Genomic DNA, 23,885 nt, shown 5'->3' with positions numbered 1-23,885 from the left:
TGATAATAAAACAAAAAATAATTACTGTAATGAGTTATAATATTGGTACCACTACAGTGAGTTATAATATTGGTACCACTACAGTGAGTTATATTGGTACCACTACAGTGAGTTATAATATTGGTACCATTACAGTGAGTTATAATATTGGTACCACTACAGTGAGTTATATTGGTACCACTACAGTGAGTTATAATATTGGTACCACTACAGTGAGTTATAATATTGGTACCACTACAGTGACTTATAATATTAGTACCACTACAGTGAGTTATAATATTGGTACCACTACAGTGAGTTATAATATTGGTACCACTACAGTGAGTTATAATATTAGTACCACTACAGTGAGTTATAATATTAGTACCACTACAGTGAGTTATAATATTGGTACCACTACAGTGAGTTATAATATTAGTACCACTACAGTGAGTTATAATATTGGTACCACTACAGTGAGTTATAATATTGGTACCACTACAGTGAGTTATAATATTGGTACCACTACAGTGAGTTATAATATTGGTACCACTACAGTGAGTTATAATATTGGTACCACTACAGTGAGTTACAATATTAGTACCACTACAGTGAGTTATAATATTGGTACCACTACAGTGAGTTATAATATTGGTACCACTACAGTGAGTTATAATATTGGTACCACTACAGTGAGTTATAATATTAGTACCACTACAGTGAGTTATAATATTGGTACCACTACAGTGAGTTATAATATTGGTACCACTACAGTGAGTTATAATATTAGTACCACTACAGTGAGTTATAATATTGGTACCACTACAGTGAATTATAATATTGGTACCACTACAGTGAGTTATAATATTGGTACCACTACAGTGAGTTATAATGTTGGTACCACTACAGTGAGTTATAATATTGGTACCACTACAGTGAGTTATAATATTGGTACCACTACAGTGAGTTATAATATTGGTACCACTACAGTGAGTTATAATATTGGTACCACTACAGTGAGTTATAATATTGGTACCACTACAGTGAGTTATAATTTTGGTACCACTACAGTGAGTTACAATATTAGTTCCACTACAGTGAGTTATAATATTGGTGCCACTACAGTGAGTTATAAATAACAAAAAGGCACAATACCGTGACTGGAACGATACACAAATAACCCGCACATAAAAGACAGAAGCTTACGACGACGCTTCGGTCCGACTTGGACCATTGACAAAGTCACACTAACAGTGTGTGTGTGTGAGTTATAATATTGGTACCACTACAGTGAGTTGTAATATTGGTGCCACTACAGTGAGTTATAATATTGGTACCACTACAGTGAGTTATAATATTGGTACCACTACAGTGAGTTATAATATTGGTACCACTACAGTGAGTTATAATATTGGTACCACTACAGTGAGTTATAATATTGGTACCCCTACAGTGAGTTATAATATTGGTACCACTACAGTGAGTTATAATAATGGTACCACTACAGTGAATTATAATATTGGTACCACTACAGTGAGTTATAATATTGGTACCACTACAGTGAGTTATAATATTGGTACCACTACAGTGAGTTATAATATTGGTACCACTACAGTGAGTTATAATATTGGTACCACTACAGTGAGTTATAATATTGGTACCACTACAGTGAGTTACAATATTGGTACCACTACAGTGAGTTATAATATTGGTTCCACTACAGTGAGTTATAATATTGGTACCACTACAGTGAGTTATAATATTAGTACCACTACAGTGAGTTACAATATTAGTACCACTACAGTGAGTTACAATATTGGTACCACTACAGTGAGTTATAATATTGGTACCACTACAGTGAGTTACAATATTGGTACCAATACAGTGAGTTATGATATTGGTACCACTACAATTAGTTATAATATTGGTTCCACTACAGTGAGTTATAATATTGGTACCACTACAGTGAGTTATAATATTGGTACCACTACAGTGAGTTATAATATTGGTACCACTACAGTGAGTTATAATAGTACCACTACAGTGAGTTATAATATTTATACCACTACAGTGAGTTATAATATTGGTACCACTACAGTGAGTTATAATATTGGTACCACTACAGTGAGTTATAATATTGGTACCACTACAGTGAGTTATAATATTGTTACCACTACAGTGAGTTATAATATTGGTACCACTACTGTGAGTTATAATATTAGCACTACAGTGAGTTATAATATTGGTACAACTACAGTGAGTTATAATATTGGTACCACTACAGTGAGTTATAATATTGGTACCACTACAGTGAGTTATAATATTGGTACCACTACAGTGAGTTATAATATTAGTAGCACTACAGTGAGTTATAATATTGGTACCACTACAGTGAGTTATAATATTGGTACCACTACAGTGAGTTATAATATTGGTACCACTACAGTGAGTTATAATATTAGTACCACTACAGTGAGTTACAATATTAGTACCACTACAGTGAGTTACAGTATTGGTACCACTACAGTGAGTTATAATATTGGTACCACTACAGTGAGTTATAATATTGGTACCACTACAGTGAGTTACAATATTGGTACCAATACAGTGAGTTATGATATTGGTACCACTACAGTTAGTTATAATATTGGTACCACTACAGTGAGTTATAATATTGGTACCACTACAGTGAGTTATAATATTGGTACCACTACAGTGAGTTATAATATTGGTACCACTACAGTGAGTTATAATATTAGTACCACTACAGTGAGTTATAATATTGGTACCACTACAGTGAGTTATAATATTGGTACCACTACAGTGAGTTATAATATTGGTACCACTACAGTGAGTTATAATATTGGTACCACTACAGTGAGTTATAATATTGGTACCACTACAGTGAGTTATAATATTGGTACCACTACAGTGAGTTACAATATTGGTACCACTACAGTGAGTTATAATATTGGTACCACTACAGTGAGTTATAATATTGGTACCACTACAGTGAGTTATAATATTGGTACCACTACAGTGAGTTATAATATTGGTACCACTACAGTGAGTTATAATATTGGTACCACTACAGTGAGTTATAATATTGGTACCACTACAGTGAGTTATAATATTGGTACCACTACAGTGAGTTATAATATTGGTACCACTTCAGTGAGTTATAATATTGGTACCACTACAGTGAGTTATAATATTGGTACCACTACAGTGAGTTATAATATTGGTACCACTACAGTGAGTTATAATATTGGTACCACTACAGTGAGTTATAATATTGGTACCACTACAGTGAGTTGTAATATTGGTACCACTACAGTGAGTTGTAATATTGGTACCACTACAGTGAGTTATAATATTGGTACCACTACAGTGAGTTATAATATTGGTACCACTACAGTGAGTTATAATATTGGTACCACTACAGTGAGTTATAATATTGGTACCACTACAGTGAGTTATAATATTGGTACCACTTCAGTGAGTTATAATATTGGTACCACTACAGTGAGTTATAATATTGGTACCACTACAGTGAGTTATAATATTGGTACCACTACAGTGAGTTACAATATTGGTACCACTACAGTGAGTTATAATATTGGTACCACTACAGTGAGTTACAATATTGGTACCACTACAGTGAGTTATAATATTGGTACCACTACAGTGAGTTATAATATTGGTACCACTACAGTGAGTTATAATATTGGTACCACTACAGTGAGTTATAATATTAGTACCACTACAGTGAGTTATAATATTGGTATCACTACAGTGAGTTATAATATTGGTACCACTACAGTGAGTTATAATATTGGTACCACTACAGTGAGTTATAATATTGGTACCACTGCAGTGAGCTATAATAATGTAGATAAATTAGACACATGTGCAACTCTTGGGTATCTTTATTGAGGAAAACGTTTCGCCACACAGTGGCTTCATCAGTCCATACATAGGAGAAACTTGAAGAACAGGAGGAGAATGAGGTAATCAGTCCCTCAACCTTGAGTCGATGTGTTCAGTCCATCAATCTTGAGTAGAATACGGCAGATGAGCGGAGAAGCAGCTTATAAACCGTATGGCAGGAGAGGTGTAGCAGTCATAGGTAGTGTCACATTTGTTCAGTGTGGAAGTAGGTTGTGCCCAAGAATTAGGCAAGCGAAGAATTCCTAAGTATTAAGATCCCAAGAAGTTGCAGTGTCTGACAGGTTTGTAGATGAATGGTTCAGAGAACCGACATGTTGATAAATTAGACACATGTGTCTAATTTATCAACATGTCGGTTCTCTGAACCATTCATCTATAATAATGTACCAATATAGTGAGTTATAATATTGGTACCACTAAAGTGAGTTATAATATTGGTACCACTACAGTGAGTTATAATATTGGTACCACTACAGTGAGTTATAATATTGGTACCACTACAGTGAGTTATAATATTGGTACCACTACAGTGAGTTATAATATTGGTACCACTACAGTGAGTTATAATATTGGTACCACTACAGTGAGTTATAATATTAGTACCACTACAGTGAGTTATAATGTTGGTACCACTACAGTGAGTTATAATATTAGTTCCACTACAGTGAGTTATAATATTGGTACCACTACAGTGAGTTATAATATTGGTACCACTACAGTGAGTTATAATATTGGTACCACTACAGTGAGTTATAATATTGGTACCACTACAGTAAGTTATAATATTAGTACCACTACAGTGAGCTATAATATTGGTACCACTACAGTGAGTTATAATATTGTACCAATATAGTGAGTTATAGTTTTAGTGTACCACTACAGTGAGTTATAGTTTTGGTAACACTACAGTGAATTATAATATTGGTACCACTACAGTGAGCTATAATATTGTACCAATATAGTGAGTTATAATTTTAGTGTAGCACTACAGTGAATTATAGTTTTAGTACCACTACAGTGAGTTACAATTTTAGTACCACTACAGTGAGTTATAATATTGGTACCACTACAGTGAGTTATAATATTGGTACCACTACAGTGAGTTATAATATTGGTACCACTACAGTGAGTTATAGTTTTAGTACCACTACAGTGAGCTATAATATTGGTACCACTACAGTGAGTTATAATATTGGTACCACTACAGTGAGTTATAATATTGGTACCACTACAGTGAGTTGCAATATTGGTACTGCTACAGTGAGTTATAATATTGGTACCACTACAGTGAGTTATAATATTGGTACCACTACAGTGAGCTATAATATTGTACCAATATAGTGAGTTATAATTTTAGTGTACCACTACAGTGAATTATAGTTTTAGTACCACTACAGTGAGTTACAATATTGGTACCACTACAGTGAGTTATAATATTGGTACCACTACAGTGAGTTATAATATTGGTACTGCTACAGTGAGTTATAATATTGGTACCACTACAGTGAGTTATAATATTGGTACCACCTCAGTGAGTTATAATATTGGTACCACTAAAGTGAGTTATAATATTGGTACTGCTACAGTGAGTTATAATATTGGTACCACTACAGTGAGTTGTAATATTGGTACCACTATAGTGAGTTATAATATTGGTACCAGTACAGTGAGCTATAATATTGTACCAATATAGTGAGTTATAATTTTAGTGTACCACTACAGTGAGTTAAAATTTTAGTACCACTACAGTGAGTTATAATATTGGTACCACTACAGTGAACTATAATATTGTACCAATATAGTGAGTTATAATTTTAGTGTACCACTACAGTGAGTTAAAATTTTAGTACCACTACAGTGAGTTACAATTTTAGTACCACTACAGTGAGTTATAATATTGTACCAATATAGTGAGTTATAATTTTAGTGTACCACTACAATGAATTATAGTTTTAGTACCACTACAGTGAGTTACAATTTTAGTACCACTACAGTGAGTTGTTATAATAGTGTTCCACTACAGTGAGTTATAATTTTATTACCACTGGAGAGTGAGCATTATAACTTTATCACAAATGTTGCTTATTGTTTTAGTTTTTTGTTGTGCTTTTATAAGGATGTACAGAGTGCATTATTCTTGAGATTTATCATATTACTGGAAAGTTATTTCATTTATAACCATTTATTATTGTTGCATTGTAATGTAGCATTATCATGTTTGTATTTTTTCAGGACTTTGAAGACGTTACCCCAAACACATTATGTGGCATTGTTGAGAGTGTGAGTGGTGGTGGGGTTGTGGTGTTTGTCATGCAAGGCATGCACTCCCTCAGGGACCTCTTTCCTCTTGTTATGGACGTTCATGGTAAACTCAAGACATATTCCCACCCTCATGTTACTCCACTCTTTAATGAAAGGTTAGTTCACAGTTTGTTGACATGTTCATGAATTCTGTGTTTAATTTGCATATTATCAGAGTAATGGAGGAGGTTGCAGACTGCATTGATCAGGTGAACTTGGATTATGCTGCTTAGTATCTTGATTAGTTTACACTTTGTAGAATGTTGTTGAAGTCTGGTGCTTTGTGAACTGCTTGATGATTGGCTGGTGCTACTTGAACTGCTTGATGATTGGCTGGTGCTACTTGAACTGCTTGATGATTGGCTGGTGCTACTTGAACTGCTTGATGATTGGCTGGTGCTACTTGAACTGCTTGATGATTGGCTGGTGCTACTTGAACTGCTTGATGATTGGCTGGTGCTACTTGAACTGCTTGATGATTGGCTGGTGCTACTTGAACTGCTTGATGATTGGCTGGTGCTACTTGAACTGCTTGATGATTGGCTGGTGCTACTTGAACTGCTTGATGATTGGCTTCAATGATTTTCAGTGTGTTTCCATTCTGTGTGTTTAAATTTACAAACAAGTTGTTTTTTGTAGAAATTATAGTACAAATAATGATGATTATTGTATTTTACTGTGAACAAGATGCTCCGGCGTTAAAGATGCAACACAATTCTGTCTAAATTTTGGAAAAATGATAAATGTTATCCAAAGTAATAACTGTGCTGTAGTACTACAGCTTTGAGGTCACTGTGAGTGCCGTAGTACTACGCCATGTGCTCAGCTCACTGAGATAAGTTGTTAGCAGTAAATTTGGGCCTAGGTATGAGAGAATGGGTCTGTGTGATAAGTGTGCACCATATAAAAAAAATCCTGCAGCATGCATTATTTAATGAGAAAAAACTGCAGTCATGTTTTGGGTTTAACCCTTTGAGGGTCCAAGCCGTAGTTCTACACCATGAGCTCAGCTCACTCAAATAAGCTGTGAGTAGTAAATTTGGGCCTAGATATGAGAGAATGAATCTGTGTGGTAAGTATGCACCATATAAAACAAATTCTGCATCACGCAGTGCATAATGAGAACAAAAAACTGTGACCTTGTTTTCAGATTAAAACTGCAACTTTGTGGTGTATTTGCAGTTTCTTGGTCTCATTTGATAGAATATAAGAAATATTACAGAAATAGAGATGGTTTTGATTGGTTTTATTACTGAAAATAGCTTGAAATTGAGCTCAAAATAGCGGAAATGTTCGATTTTTGCCGATGTTCAAGAGTAAACAGATGACGTTCCGCATCCAATATACGTCAGCTGGTGGGTCTGATGTGCATTCATGAATGCGCTGATATTATTTATACAATTATTACAATATTGCATAACAGTAAATCTCATATTTTTTGGTGTGAATAAAAATTCATTATGTGAATAAAAAATAAAAATGGAATTAATTTTTTATGCCTAAAACATAACTAATAAACAGGGAATGTTATTTTAGTGCCATGAATGCCTACATTGTTTATTCTGGACCATATTTTGAAATTGGAATTTTTTGAACTTTGTGTGGAATTGACCAAATTACCAATTTCTGATCACTTTATTGGGTAGTTTAAATAGTTACACTTTCTTGTGCTCAGTTGATAAAATAGAAGTAATACTAGCGAAATAGCTAAGAATTTGGTCGACTGGAATAATGTAATTGACCTAAAATAGGAGTCAGAGTGGGCAAAATTGTCAATGCGTAAATATTGCCGACACAGTAAAATTCGCAATAGCATAATTTCGTCAGTTTTCCATCAAATTTCGTACTTTTTATTTTATTACCTTCAGAAAAAGATTCTCTACCATTTCATAAGAAAAAATAAAAAATTTTTTTTTTGAAAATTCTTGGACCCTGTGGACAAGGCGTAGAACTACGGTTTGGACCGTCAAAGAATTAAAACAGCGATTTCGTGGTGTATTTTTGTATAGTGTTTATAATTGTATTCTTCGTTTCTTGGTCTCCTTTGATAGAATGGAAGATATATTACAAAAATAGAGATGATTTTCATTGGTTTCAGGATGGAAAATAGCTTGAAATTGAGTTCAAAGTAGCAGAAATATTCAATTTTTGCCGATATTCAAGGGTAAACAAATCACATCACTCATCCAATACACATCAGCTGGTGAGTCTAATATGCATTCATGAATGCACTGATATTATTTACACAATTACAGTGGACCCTCGACTAACGCTATTAATCCGTTCCTGAGAGCTCATAGTTAGTCAAAATTATCGTTAGTCAAGTTAATTTTCCCCATAAGAAATAATGGAAATCAAATTAATCCGTGTAGGACACCCCAAAGTATGAAAAAAAAATTGTTTTTACCACATGAAATAATAACCCTTTGACTGTTTCAGGCCCCTCTCTGAAACTGTCATTCTATGTCGCCAAATATTCAAAAAAAAAAAATTATTTTTTATGAAAATGTTAAGATTATTTTTCTGAGGGTTTTAGTCAAAAAAAAAAAAAATTTTGCCATCGGTACTTACCGAGATATAGAGCCGTGAAGTTTGCAGAAAATGAGCCGCGTATGGCAACAGCGGCGACTGCCGCTCACCCGGTAAACTTTAGTTTACTTGTAATTGAAGGTTTTTTGTTTTTTTCACTATTTTATTTTTTCACATAACTTATGTGGCCTATGAGACCAAAGTAAGGTGCAATGTACATATATACACTCGTTGTATACAACACAATAAGCACACAAACATAATTATCAATATATTGTTTACAAAACTTGTTTACAAAAACAAACAAACAATCATCCTCCTCCTCCTTCTCCTCCTCCTCCTTCTCCTCCTCCTCCTCCTCCTCCTCCTCCTCCTCCTCCTCCTCCTCCTCCTCCTCCTCCTCCTCCTCCTCCTCCTCCTCCTCCTCCTCCTCCTCCTCCTCCTCCTACTCCTCCTCCTCCTCCTCCTCCTCCTCCTCCTCCTCCTCCTCCTACTCCTCCTCCTCTTCCTACTCCTCCTACTCCTCCTTCTCCTCCTCCTCCTTCTTCTCCTCCTCCTCCTTCTTCTCCTCCTCCTCCTTCTCCTCCTCCTCCTTCTCCTCCTCCTCCTTCTCCTCCTCCTCCTCCTTCTCCTCCTCCTCCTCCTTCTCCTCCTCCTTCTCCTCCTCCTCCTCCTTCTCCTCCTCCTCCTCCTCCTCCTCCTCCTCCTCCTCCTCCTCCTTCTCCTTCTCCTCCTCCTCCTCCTTCTCCTTCTCCTCCTTCTCCTCCTCCTTCTCCTCCTCCTCCTCCTCCTTCTCCTCCTCCTTGTCTTGTGTGCGAGTGTGTGGCTTATAATTCTTTTGAGTCAGAAGTCGGCAGCTGTCAAAGTGACATATTGTCTCATTAGTCACTCCCCCTACCGCCTGTCAAAACAATGGGGTCGGATGCTGCTTCCCCTCCTCCATTCTATCTAATTATCTTTCTCCCTCATTCTATATCTTTCAATCTGTCTCTCTTTCTATCCGTCTGCCTATCTCTGTCTCACAGGTACACATAAATACAAGTATACATAGTGTAAATTACCTAGGATAACCCAAGAAATCCAGACAAAGTGCTATACTCTGCTTGAAGATGTGAGTAAACGTGATGACACAGTCTTGTGGCTCTCTCTGAGACAGAGAGCTAGATGGACAGACAGGGAGCTTGACAGACAGACAAATAGACAGACAGAAATGTTTGTGTACCAGCAAAAACAAAGGGAGGGCGATGGTCATGTAATATTACCCTCCTTTACGCTCATCAAAGTCAGCTCTTATCAGATGTTATCTCCCCTTATCTTGTCACTGTCATGGGGTGGACTTTTTTTTTTCTTGCTTCAAGGGAACAATATTATTACATCTTCTTCTTCCTCCTCCTCCTCTTCTCCTCCTCCTCCTCCTTCTCCTCCTCCTCCTCTTCCTTCCCTCCTCCTCCTCCTCCTCCTCCTCTTCCTCCCCTCCTCCCCCTCCTCCTCCTCCATTGCTTTTGGTCTCAAACTCCTCCAAATCATGAAATTGATCTTCACTGACACTTCCATCTGTGTTAGAGCATCACTTGGGAAGAGAAGAGTCCCAGATTTGCTGGGGAATCACATATTTCTTACCGCTAGACATGCTGAAAAAGGACAACTGAAATGGCATTCCCACAATGCACCACTGGCTCCCCGATTTTTTTTATATGGTGCACACTGACCATGGAGACCCATTCTCTCACATGTGGGCCTACCAGCTTTCTCCTGCTTGATTTGAAGCTGCTAGAATTTATGCGTATAAATATGTCAGAAACATTGGCTCGTAAGACGTATTTATACGTCGGAAACAGTCAAAGGGTTAATTTTAATACACACAAACTGAAGAAGACATGCACAGTTACTTGACACTTACCTTTATTGAAGATCAGGTGATGATTGATGGGATGGGAGGAGGGAAGAGTGTTGATGGTCTTAGTGTTTAGAAGGGGAATCCCTTTCCATTAGGACTTGAGGTGGCAAGTACTTTTCCGGGGTTACTTCCCTTCCCTTTAAATCTCTCAAACCAACCTTTGCTGGCCTTAAATTCACTCACATCACCACTAGTTGCTGGCATTTTTTTAATTAAATCGCCATGCAACTTCCTAGCCTTTTCACATATGATCGCTTGAGAGATGCTATCTCCTGCTATCTGTTTTTCTTTTATCCACACCAATAACAGTCTCTCAACATCTTCGAGTACTTGCGATCTCAGTTTCGAAAACATAGTTGCACCTTTGGCAAGAACAGCTTCCTTGATTGCCGTTTTCTTGCCCACAATAGTAGCGATGGTTGATTGGGGTTTTGTGTACAACCTGGCCAGCTCGGAGACACGCACTCCACTTTCATACTTAGCAATAATCTCTTTCTTCATATCCATAGTAATTCTCACCCTTTTTGCTGTAGGGTTGGCACTAGAAGCTTTCTTGGGGCCCATGGTGACTTACTTTGCAGGTGCAATCACTAAAAAGGCTGTGATAATATGAAATGTTCCGATTGTATGCTTGGAAGTGACAGCGGTGGCTGGCTGGCTTGTAAACACTGGCCGGAAGTGGACGCGTCTCAGACTGAACGAATAGTGTTGGTCGAGTTTTTTAGTGCTAGTCGAGGCAAAATATTTGCGTTAAAATGTATCGCTAGTTGGAATTATCGTTAATCGATGCCATCGTTGGTCGAGGGTCCACTGTATTACAATATTGCATAACAGTCAATCTTCTGTTTTTTTTGTGTGAATAAAAATTCTTTGTTTGAATAAAAAATCAAAATGGAATTCATATGTAAAGCCTGGGAATGTAACTGATGAACAGAGGAATGCCTGCAGTGTTTATTCTGGACCCTGTTTTGAAACTGGAATATTTTGAAATTTGTGTGAAATTGGCCACATTACCAATTTCTCATCACTTTATTGGGCAGTTGAAATAGTTGGTTGGGCAATTTCTTGTGCTCAGTCGATAAAATGGAAGACATACTAGTGAAATAACTAAAAATTTGGTCAACTGGAACAGTGTAAGTGGTCTAAAACAGGACTCAAAGTGGGCAAAATCGCCGATGCTTAGATATCGCTAATGCAGCAAAATTCATGAAAGCATAATTTCGTCAGTTTTCCATGAGATTTCGTACTTTTTGTTGTATTACCTTCAGAAAAACATTCTCTACCATTTCATAAAAAACAAAATAATTTTTTTTTTAAATTCTTGGACATTGTGGACAAGTTTTGGATTGTGAGTCTGGACAGTGAAAGGGTTAAATTTGAGGCATTACTTGTAAAAACACACATGTTGATGGTTTGTTCTGCATTTGTTTACCACTGATACAGCTGGCTGGCAGGGTTGCCAATGAAATTTTCAAATAGCACTAGACTCATGCCTAAATTTTCAAATAGCACTAGACTCATGCCTAAAATGAGCTAATAAACGTGCTATATTTATGTGAAGCAGCACTAAAAATGCGCCAGTATACAGTAGATTATTCTTGATTTGCTAAATCCCAGTCCTAAGCTTAAAAGGTTCTTACATCCAGAAGTGTAGCAAAGTGTAGCAAATGCAGAGAGGATGTAACAAAGTAGAATGACTTGGTGAGTGTATAAATCTGTAGGGAAAGGAAGGCGGGGTAGGAGTCGTCTTAGGAAAGTTGGAGGGAGGGGGGTAAAGGAGGTTTTGTGGGTGAGGGGCTTGGACTTCCAGCAACCATGCATGAGTGTGTTAGAAAGGAGTGAATGGAGACAAATGATTTTTTGGAATGTGACAAGCTGTTGGAGTGTGAGCAGGGTAGTATTTTGCGAAGGGACTTAGGGAAACTATTTAGCCGGGCTTGAGTCCTGGAGGTGGAAGTACAATACACAAATAACCCACACATAGAAGAGAGGAGCTTACAACGACGTTTCTGTACAAGTCGGACCGAAATGTCGTCGTAAGCTCCTCTCTTCCATGTGCGGATTATTTGTGTATCGTTCCAGTCACGGTATTGTGCCTTTTTTTTGTTATTTGTGGAAGTACAATGCCTGCACTTTAAAGTAGGGATTTGGGATATTGGCTGTTTGGAGTGACATCTAAACTTTCATGTCTGGACACATCTGCAGAAACAGTGATTATGTGTGAATGATGGCGAAAGTGTTGAATGATGATGAAAATTTTCTCTTTCTTTTTGGGCTTTTCTTTCTTTTGGGGTCACCTTCCTCAGTGGGAAACGACCAGCGTGCTAGAAAAAAAAATAAGTGTGTTGCAACCAGATCAGAAGAAACCTTCAGTGTGCAAATGGTGGCTTTTTGTGTCTTACTACCATGTACTGATACGTATCCTTATTGGAAACCCTTTTAATGTACCTGGTGTGAATTATACTCCTCTTGTTTTATAACATGTTCTCACCTGGTGTGAAGGACTCACCTGTATATGTTGGACAAGGTGTAGGGAGGCAAAAACTAAGTGCTGTAGAGAATGGAAAAAGTACAGAAGGCAAAGGACTCAGGAAAATAAAGAGATTAGTCAATGAGCCAGAAACGAGTACGCACAAATAAGGAGGGAAGCGCAGCAGCAGTATGAAAATGACATAGCATCGAAAGTCAAGTCTGACCCGAAACTACTCTACAGCCACATCAGGAGGAAGACAACAGTCAAGGACCAGGTAATGAGGCTGAGGAAAGAAGGTGGGGAGCTCACAAGAAATGACCAGGAAGTATGTGAGGAGCTCAATGTGAGATTTCAGGAAGTATTTACAGTGGAGGCTGAAGGGACACTGGGAAGACAAAACAGTGGGGTACGTCAACAAGGGATATACCAACAAGTGTTGGATGAATTACACACAGCTGAAGAGGAGGTGGAGAAGCTCCTAAGTGACCTTGATACCTCAAAGGCGGTGGGACCGGACAGCATCTCTCCTTGGGTCCTTAGAGAGGGAGCAGAGACACTACGTGTGCCACTAATCAAAATCTTCAACACTTCCCTTGAAACTGGGCAACTACTTGAAGTATGGAAGAAGGCAAATGTAGTCTCCATCTTTAAGAAAGGAGACAGAAATGAAGCACTAAATTATAGACCAGTGTCACTGACCTGTATAGTATGCAAAGTCTTGGAGAAGATCATCAGGAGGAGAGTGGTGGAGAACCTGGAACGGAACAAGATTATAAACAGCAGCCAGCATGGATTCATGGAAGGCAAATAATGTGTCATAAACCTACTAGAGTTTTATGACAAGGTAACTGAAGTAAGAAACGAGAGGGAGGGGTGGGTTGATTGCATTTTTTCTTGGACTGCAAAGCCTTCGACACAGTTCCTCACAAGAGATTAGTACAGAAGCTAGAGGAACACGCACGTATAACAGGAAGGGTACTGCAGTGGATCAGAGAATACCTAACAGGGAGGCAACTGCGAGTCATGGTCCATGATGAGGTATCACAGTGGGCACCGGTGACAAGTGGGGTCCCATAGGGGTCAGTCCTGGGACCAGTGCTATTCTTGGTATATGTTAACGACATGATGGAAGGGATAGACTCAGAAGTGTCCCTGTTTGCAGATGATGTGAAGTTAATGAGGAGAATTAACCCTTTGACTGTTTCAGTCATATATATACATCTTACGAGGTACCGTGTTTGACGTATATATACATGTACTCATAAATTCTAGCGACTTCAAATCAAGCAGGAGCAAGCTGGTAGGCCCACATGTGAGAGAATGGGTCTGTGTGGTCAGTGTGCACCATATAAAAAAAATCCTGCAGCACGCAGTGCATAATGAGAAAAAAACTGACCGTTTTTTTTTTAATTAAAATGCCGACTTTGTGGTCTATTTTCGTATAGTATTTATGGTTGTATAGAAATAGAGGTAATTTTGATTGGTTTTACTATAAAAAGAACCTGGAAATGGAGCTCAAAGTAGGGGTAATGTTTGATTTTTGCCGATGTTCAAAAGTAAACAAATGATGTCATGTCCAATAAATGTCCAACTAGTCATTCTGATATGCAGTCATGAATGGGTTGACATAATTTATACAATTATTACAGTATTGCAGTAGTCTGCATAACAGTAAATCTTCTATTTTTTTGTTTACCTTACCTTTGATATACCTTTGAAGAATTTTGAGAGTATATCTACTCTCTGAGCCCGGCCATGGGCCAGGCTCATCTGGTGCTCGCCTGGTCAACCAGGCTGTTGTTGCTGGAGGCCTGCTGCCCCACATATCCATCACAACCTGTTTGATCTGGCACCTGGTGAAGATACATGTCTAGTTTCCTCTTGAAGGCTTCAACACTTGTTCCAGCCATGTTTCTGATATCTTCTGGTAAGATATTGAAAAGTCTGGGACCCCGGATATTGATACAGTGTTCCCTTATTGTCCCCACTGCACCCCTGCTCCTCACTGGGTTTGTTTTACACTTCCTCCCATATCTCTCACTCCAGTATGTTGTTATGGCAGTGTGCAGATTTGGAACCAAGCCCTCGAGTACCTTCCAGGTATACATTATCATGTACCTCTCTCTCCTCTGCTCCAATGAGTACATGTTCAAGACTTGCAGGCATTCCCAGTAGTTTAGGTGCTTTACTGGCTCAATGTGAGCCGTAAACGATCTCTTGTATTTGTTCCAGCTCAAATATTTCTCCTGGCCTGAATGGGGCTGTCAGCACTGAGCAATATTCTAAGTGAGGGAGCACTAGCGATTTGAAGAGTGTCACCGATATCAGTATTGTTTCCCTTGTTTTGAAAGTTCTCAATACCCACCCAGTCATCTTCCTGGCTGTCGTGATCTTTGTCTTGTTATGGTCTGTAAAAGAAAGGTCCGCTGACATAATTATTCCTAGGTCTTTTACGTGTTCCTTACGTTCTATTTAGTGACCCTCTTGAGTTTTGTATATAGTGCTCCTTTTGAGTTCTTCATTCTTTCCATACCTAAGCAGCTGGAACTTATCACCATTGAACGTCATGTTGTTTTCCACTGCCCACTGGAAAACCCTGTTTATGTCTTCCTGTACTTTTTCAGTGTCCTCTACCATAGTGACTTTCATGCTTATTTTAGTGTCATCTGCAAATGATGATAAAAAAGTGTGCCGGGTGTTTTTGTCTATGTCTGCTATGAGGATGAGGAACAGCAGAGGTGCCAGGACAGTGCCTTGGGGCACTGAGCTTTTAACATAAGAACATAAGAAAGGAGGAACACTGCAGGAGGCCTGCTGGCCCATACTAGGCAGGTCCTTTACAATTCATCCCACTAACAAAACATTTGCCCAACCCAATTTTCAATGCCACCCAAGAAATAAGCTCTGATGTGAAAGTCCCACTCAAATCCAACCCCTCCCACTCATGTATTTATCCAACCTAGATTTGAAACTACCCAAAGTCCCAGCCTCAATAACCCAACTAGGTAGACTGTTCCACTCATCAACTACCCTATTTCCAAACCAATACTTTCCTATGTCCTTTCTAAATCTAAACTTATCTAATTTAAATCCATTACTGCGGGTTCTCTCTTGGAGAGACATCCTCAAGACCTTATTAATATCCCCTTTATTAATACCTATCTTCCACTTATACACTTCGATCAGGTCTCCCCTCATTCTTCGTCTAACAAGTGAATGTAACTTAAGAGTCTTCAATCTTTCTTCATAAGGAAGATTTCTAATGCTATGTATTAATTTAGTCATCCTACGCTGAATGTTTTCCAACGAATTTATGTCCATTTTGTAATACGGAGACCAGAACTGAGCTGCATAATCTAGGTGAGGCCTTACTAATGATGTATAAAGCTGCAGTATGACCTCTGGACTTCTGTTGCTTACACTTCTTGATATAAATCCCAGTAATCTATTTGCCTTATTACGTACGCTTAGGCATTGTTGTCTTGGTTTAAGGTTGCTGCTCACCATAACCCCCAAGTCCTTTTCGCAATCTGTATGGCTAAGTTCTACATCATTTAACTTATAAGCACCTCTGTGACCACAAATGCATTTGTGGTCACAGAGGTGCCTGTGCTAACTTTCCTATGATGTAGAAATATACCTAGTTGGATGAATCTTATTGTGGCTAGCTGGTCTAGTGGCTAACGCGACGGGCTGGAGTTTTGAGACTCTATGACCGCGGGTTCAATCCCGGCTGGGGGTATGGTTTATTTGCAATCGTGTCATTACGATTTCTTGAGTCATGTTGGATCTTGCATTGTTCACTACTACTTTTTGTGTTCTGTGTGTTAGGAAACCGAAAATCCATCTGCCTACCTTCCCTGTAATGCCCATGGCCTTCATTTTGTGCGCTATCACTCCATGATCACATTTGTCAAACGCCTTTGCAAAATCTGTGTAAATCACATCTGCGTTTTGGTCGTCTTCCAGTGCCTCCGTAATTCTGTCATAATGGTTCAGCTGCTGTGACAGACATGATCGTCCTGCTCTAAAACCGTGCTGGTTTAGGTTATATTGGTTGTGCTGCTCCATGAAATTTGTAACCTGCCGTCTCATCACTCTTTCGAAGATTTTTATGATGTGAGAGGTTAGGGCTACTGGTCTGTAATTTTTAGCTAGTGCTCTACTACCTCCCTTGTGCAAAGGAGCTATGTCTGCACTCTTTAAGGCCTCCGGTATTTCACCTAGATGTAAGCTCTTTCTCCAAAGAATACTGAGGGCTCGTGCTAGTGGTACTTTGCACTTCTTTATAAATAGAGCATTCCATGAATCTGGTCCAGGTGCTGAGTGAGCGGGCATGTTTTCCATTTCTTTTTCGAAATCTATGGGATTTGTACTAATGTCAGTTAGTTGGTCTGTATGGCCTTCTTCTGGAGTGAAAAATATTTCTGCATTTTCTACCTTGCTGTCATTTAGTGGGTTGCTGAACACCGACTCATACTGTTCTTTTACGATTTCACTCATTTCCTGTTCATCGTCAGTATATGAATCTCCTCTCAGTAGTGGTCCAATTCTACAGGTAGTTCTTAGCTTGGATTTTGTGTAGGAATAGAAATATTTTGTGTTTCTTGCAATATCCTGTATGGCCTTTTGTTCCCTTTGTACTTCTGTGAGGTATGACATCCCAAGTTTTTGCTCTAATTCAGTGATCTCTCTGCTAAGTCTATCTTTCCTCTGTTGTAGCATATTTGTGTTTTTAAGCAGTTCAGTAACCCGTTTTATTCTTCTGTACCATCTCCTACGCTCTCTCTCTATATCTGATCTTCCTCTGGGTTTCCTCAATGGTACATGTTTCATACATACTTTGTATGCTTCTGTATTCAGCTTCTCTAGGCACTGGTGAGGATTTAGGTCGCTCATGTCTGATTCCCAGTGTATGTATGATAGCTCTTGCTTTATTTTTTCCCAGTTAATTCTATGGAGATGTCCTGTTTAAGGGCAATGTGTGGTGTAAATATTATGCAGAAAATTTGGAGTGTGGAAATTAGGAGAAGGTGTGGAGTTAATAAAAGTATTAGTCAGAGGGCAGAAGAGGGGTTGTTGAGGTGGTTTGGTCATTTAGAGAGAATGGATCAAAGTAGAATGACATGGAAAGCATGTAAATCTATAGGGGAAGGAAGGCGGGGTAGGGGTCGTCCTCGAAAGGGTTGGAGAGAGGGGATAAAGGAGGTTTTGTGGGCGAGGGGCTTGGACTTCCAGCAAGCGTACGTGAGTGTGTTAGATAGGAGTGAATGGAGACGAATGGTACTTGGGACCTGACGATCTGTTGGAGTGTGAGCAGGGTAATATTTAGTGAAGGGATTCAGGGAAACCGGTTATTTTCATATAGTCGGACTTGAGTCCTGGAAATGGGAAGTACAGTGCCTGCACTTTAAAGGAGGGGTTTGGGATATTGGCAGTTTGGAGGGATATGTTGTGTATCTTTATATGTGTATGCTTCTAGACTGTTGTATTCTGAGCACCTCTGCAAAAACAGTGATAATGTGCGAGTGTGGTGAAAGTGTTGAATGATGATGAAAGTATTTTCTTTTTGGGGATTTTCTTTCTTTTTTGGGTCACCCTGCCTCTGTGGGAGACGGCCGACTTGTTGAAAAAAAAAAAAAAAAAAAAATTCTATGGTTGTTAAAATTAAACTTACTGAACATCCCGTCTCTAACTTTAGCGATGCAGTTTCCTACCCCTGAGTTAATACTAGTTTGAACCTCTATGATGTTATGATCAGAGGAAATAGTTTTGGAAACTGTTATGTCTCTGATCAGTTCCTTGTTGTTTGTGAATATCAAATCCAGGGTATTTTCATTTCTAGTGGGATCAGTTACCTGTTGGTTTAACCCTTTGAGGGTTTTGGTCGTACTAGTACGTTTTACGCGTAGGGGTTTTTGACGTACTAGTACTCATAAATTCTAGCGGCCTCAAATCTAGTGGGAGAAAGCTGGTAGGCCTTCATATGAAAGAATGGGTCTATGTGGTCAGTGTGCACAGTCTAAAAAAATCCTGCAGCACACAGTGCATAATGAGAAAAAAAAAACTTTGACCATTTTTTTTAATAAATCAGCGACTTTGCAGTGTATTTTCGTATGGTATTTATTGTTGTATTCTAGTTTTCTTGGTCTCATTTTATAGAATGGAAGACATATTACAGAAAATGAGATGATTTTGACTGGTTTTACAATGAAAGGTGCCTTGAAATTGAGCTCAAAGTAGCAGAAATGTTCGATTTTTACCAAACTTCAAAAGTAAACAAATCGTGCCAAGCGTGTAATACACGTCAACTGGTGAGTCTAATATTCTTTTACAAGTGCACCAATAATATTTATACCATTTTTTACACTAATGCAGTAGTCTGCATAACAGTAAATCTTATATTTTTTGTGAGAATAAAAATTCAAAGTGGAAAGCAAAAGAATATAAGAGGGGCCTTGAGACGTGACTAATGACTAGAGGAAATATCATTTTAGTGCCAGGAATGTCTGTCTTGTTTATTCTGGACCCTATTCGGAAATTGGCATCTTTTGAAATTTGTGTGAAATTGGCAAAATTGCTAAATTCTGACCACTGTACTGGATAGTTAAATTTCATAAATGGGTGGTTTCTTGCACACATTCGATAGAAAAAATGGAGTTCTAGCGAAATATTCATGTTTTTTGTTGACTAGTACAGTGAAATTGGCCGAAAATGGGGCTCAAAGTGGGCAAAATCGCCGATGCGTAAACATCGCCGAGACCGCTAACTTTGCGAGAGCATAATTCCGTAAGTTTTCTATCAAATTTCAAACTTTTGGTGTCTTTATGATCGGGAAAAGATTCTCTATCTTTTCATAAGAGAAAATAATTTTTTTTTTTTTTTAAATTTGGCCGACCCTGAGAACGAGTTTCGGAGAGGGCCTGTCGACCCTCAAAGGGTTAAAGAGTACTTTTCACAAAACCTCATTATTTCCCTGGTATGTACCTGTTGAGCCAGGGTGCTTCCCGGGGATATTTCTGGTGTAACATTGTGTTTGAATAAAAATTCAAAATAGAAAGCAAGAGTAATATCAGAGGGGCCTGGAGACATGACTGATGAATAAAGAAAATGTTATTTTAGAGCCAGGAATGTCTGCATTGTTCATTCTGGACCTTATTTTGAAATTGCCATATTTTTTTAATTTTCGTGAAATTGGCCAAATTGCAAAATTCTGACAACGTTATTGGGTAGTTGAAACTGACTTTATCTCGTTGACATCATTATGCTGTATGAATGTGTTCCATACTCGAGTCATCCTGGGTATGTATGATCTCAGATGGAGTGATGTTCTGGAGAAGGTACAGCCAGAGTGAAGTTGCTGCTTTCTGCCCGTCTTGTGGCATAAAAGCTTGTTTCACGCTGTCCTCGAAGTGGATCCAAGTGTGGTACTTTGACAATATTGGCCTTGTACATAACAGTAAGGCCACCCACATCCCTCCTATGTTGAAGGCTCTGCTAAAATGACAGATCTATCCAGGATGGGTCCAGGCGAGAGATGAGACATCTTGCTCTGTTCTCTACTCTGTCAAGCAGTTGCAGATGAGAGGGGGGGCAGGCAAACCAAGAAAGTGGAGCATACTCAAGGTGTGAGCTTACTTGTGCCTCGTACAGAATCTTGCAACCCCTACTGTCAAGCAGATGCGAGATACGGCGAAGTGCTGTAAGCTTCCTGGCTGCCTTGTTTGCAAGATTTACAACATGGTTCTTCATGGTTAGTTTGGAGTCAGATTTCACCCCAAGGATATCAACTTCTTCTCCAGGTGCCAACATCCTCCCATTCATCCTTACTATTGCACCAACATTACCATCATGGTGCCAAGAGACGATCATCATTTGCATTTTCTCAGGTGCAAATGTTACTTGCCATCTATTTCCCCAAGCTGATATAGCTCTCAGCTGGTGATTGATGTAGCTTAGAGCAGCTGGCATTTCTTCTCTTGGATAAGTGAATGTCAGTGTACAGTCGTCTGCATATGCATGTGATTCTGGGACGAGATGAGGAAGGTCGTTGAAGTAGACATTCCATAACAATGGTCCCAGCACGCTTCCTTGTGGAACACTTGCCCCAGTAGGATGTCTTGCTGATTCCGTTCCATTGAGAACTACACTTAAATTTCTACCATGAAGGTAATCACTGAGGAGACATAACATAGAGCCTGCAATTCCCAGTACTTGAAGTTTTGCTAAGAGGCCCTGGTGCCACATCCGGTCGAAAGCGCCAGCAATGTCCAGTGCTACCACACAGCTGACTTTGGATTCATCTAGTGACTGGTGCCACTTAGTGGAGAGGTTTAACAACAGATCAGCAGCAGAGTAACCTTTCCTGAAGCCATATTGACGATCACAAAGTAGTGAGTGATAGTCAAAGAAAACTCTGTCATTTGTCCTGAGATTATTGTTTCAAGGATCTATAATTCATTCATTCTCTCTCTCTCTCTCTCTCTCTCTCTGTGTGTGTGTGTGTGTGTGTGTGTGTGTGTGTGTGTGTGTGTGTGTGTGTGTGCGCCAACCCCTAGATTCCTGCCTCCCTTTCATGGATTTATTAAACAAAAGTAGTAACCACTCCATAACTATATCCCCACCTGCTATTAACATTTCTGTCTTGATCCCATCAAATCCAGCTGCCTTACTCCCTGTCATTTTACCCATTGCATCATGCACCTTCCCTACTCTCACATCTGGCTCTTCATCACTCGTAAATGATATTATACCTACCTGGCCAATGAAGGAAATCGCTGCCTCCTTGTCTTCATCAACATTTAACAGTTCCTTAAAATATTCCCTCTATCTTCCCACTACCTCCAACTCACTATCTTATATGTAACTCTCCTCTTCTGTCTTTATTTGTCAAATCCATTCATTCATACATTATTTGATACATAGTAACTTAAAATATTCCACAACTTTAATAAGTAATTTTAAAATAATTTATATACAGTGTATCAAGGTTTACAGTGCTTTTAAGAAATATGAAAAATATATAAAGAACTTTCCTAGGTAGTAGGTTGGTAGACAGCAACCACCCAGGGAGGTACTTCCATTCTGCCAAGTGAGTGTAAAATGAAAGCCTGTAATTGTTTTACATGATGGTAGGATTGCTGGTGTCTTTTGTCTGTCTCATAAACATGCAAGATCTCAGGTACGTTTTGCTACTTCTACTTACACTTAGGTCACACTACACATACATGTACAAGCATATATATATACACACCCCTCTGGGTATTCTGCTATTTTCTTTCTAGTTCTTGTTCTTGTTTATTTCCTCTTATCTCCATGGGGAAGTGAAACAGAATTCTTCCTCCATAAGCCATGCGTGTCGTAAGAGGCGACTGAATTGCCGGGAGCAAGGGGCTAGTAACCCCTTCTCCTGTATATATTACTAAATTTGAAAGGAGAAACTTTCGTTTTTTCTTTTGGGCCACCCCGCCTCGGTGGGATACAGCCGGTGTGTTGAAAGTAAGAAAGAAGATAAAGAACTTTTCAAAAATATATCGTTTTTATTTTCATTTGTTAAGAAACCTGTTTAAAATCACAGAATGGGTGGTTGTCGAACCCATGGCAGGTGAGTCGTTCAACTCTGAGGTCATTGTGTTTCAATATACTACTTGGTTGTCTTATAGATAGCCAGATGACTGCATAATTACTCAGTATTAACTTAGCAGTTGTTTGGGTGGTAATTCAAATGTTATGACAATTTTCAGGCAGCTATAACAGAATTTGATATTTAATTATTTCTCTGGCAGGTTTGTGATTTCCTTGGGTTGGTGTAAATCTTGTTTGATTTTGAATGACCGAGTTGAAATCACTCCTGAACTGCCACCTCTCTGTGGGCCGGTTGATGCAGTGAGTAACACACGTTTGGCTGAGGTGGAGGCTTCTCAGGCTGGCCTGCTGGAGCTGCAGAAGAGCCTTGAGGATGGTGAAAAACCTCTTCCTCAACTTGTTGGTTGCTGCAAAACACTAGACCAGGTGAGTAGTAACTAATGGTAATGATACTATCATTCTTATCTATTTTATTGTGCCATGTCTCTTGTCCTAACTTTCCCCAAGATCTTCCATGATCATGACACACAGGTCTTACTTTCTTTTGACACTTGTACTGTTATGAGAAAGATTCCTGAAGTAATCCTCCACAGTACTATCACAAAGACATTCCAGAAACATACACACATAACCTGCACATAGAAGAGAGGAGCTTACGACGATGTGTCGGTCCGACTTGGATCATTTGGACCTGAAGTAATCCTCCACAATGCTATCACAAGACATTCCTGAAGTAATCCTCCACAATACTCTCATGAGATATATTCCTGAATTAATTGTCCACTTTCTTGTTCCATGGTATAGATTATCTAGTCATCACCCTGAACCCCCTGTGCTATATTCTTGTATGTCTGTTTTACAGTCTTGTCATCACTCATCCTTTATTAATATATTAATGTTGGTAGAATTACTGACAATATGCTAGGTTAAAAGACACAAGTGCAAGTAATGTCACATTTTATTGTGACAACATTTTGCTCTCCAGGAGCTTTATCAAGCTGTAATGGCTTGATAAAGCTCCTGGAGAGCGAAACGTTGCCGTAATAAAATACGACATTAGTTGCACTTGTGTCCTTTTACTAATTTTTTTTTTTTTTTTTTTCAACAAGTCGGCCGTCTCCCACCGAGGCAGGGTGACCCAAAAAAAGAAAGAAAATCCCCAAAAAGAAA

General features: G+C 38.8%; 1 protein-coding gene across 1 annotated transcript in view; it reads left to right on the top strand.

The window, feature by feature from the left end:
- Positions 1–6,166: 6,166 nt before the first annotated feature.
- LOC138851888 (RNA cytidine acetyltransferase-like) overlaps positions 6,167–23,885 on the top strand; it is a 49,761-nt gene continuing 32,042 nt past the window's right edge. Inside the window, exons 1-2 of the mRNA XM_070081407.1 lie at positions 6,167–6,347; positions 22,916–23,141. Of these exons, the coding sequence (XP_069937508.1) occupies positions 6,241–6,347; positions 22,916–23,141 (333 nt within the window). The 5' untranslated portion in view covers positions 6,167–6,240. The remainder of the gene's footprint in view (positions 6,348–22,915; positions 23,142–23,885) is intronic.

This window comes from Cherax quadricarinatus, unplaced genomic scaffold (assembly GCF_038502225.1).
Source record: "Cherax quadricarinatus isolate ZL_2023a unplaced genomic scaffold, ASM3850222v1 Contig2607, whole genome shotgun sequence".
Classification (NCBI taxonomy): Eukaryota; Metazoa; Arthropoda; class Malacostraca; order Decapoda; family Parastacidae; genus Cherax; species Cherax quadricarinatus.
The sequence above is the reverse complement of the archived record's forward strand: the minus strand, read 5'-3'. Positions and strand labels throughout refer to the sequence as shown.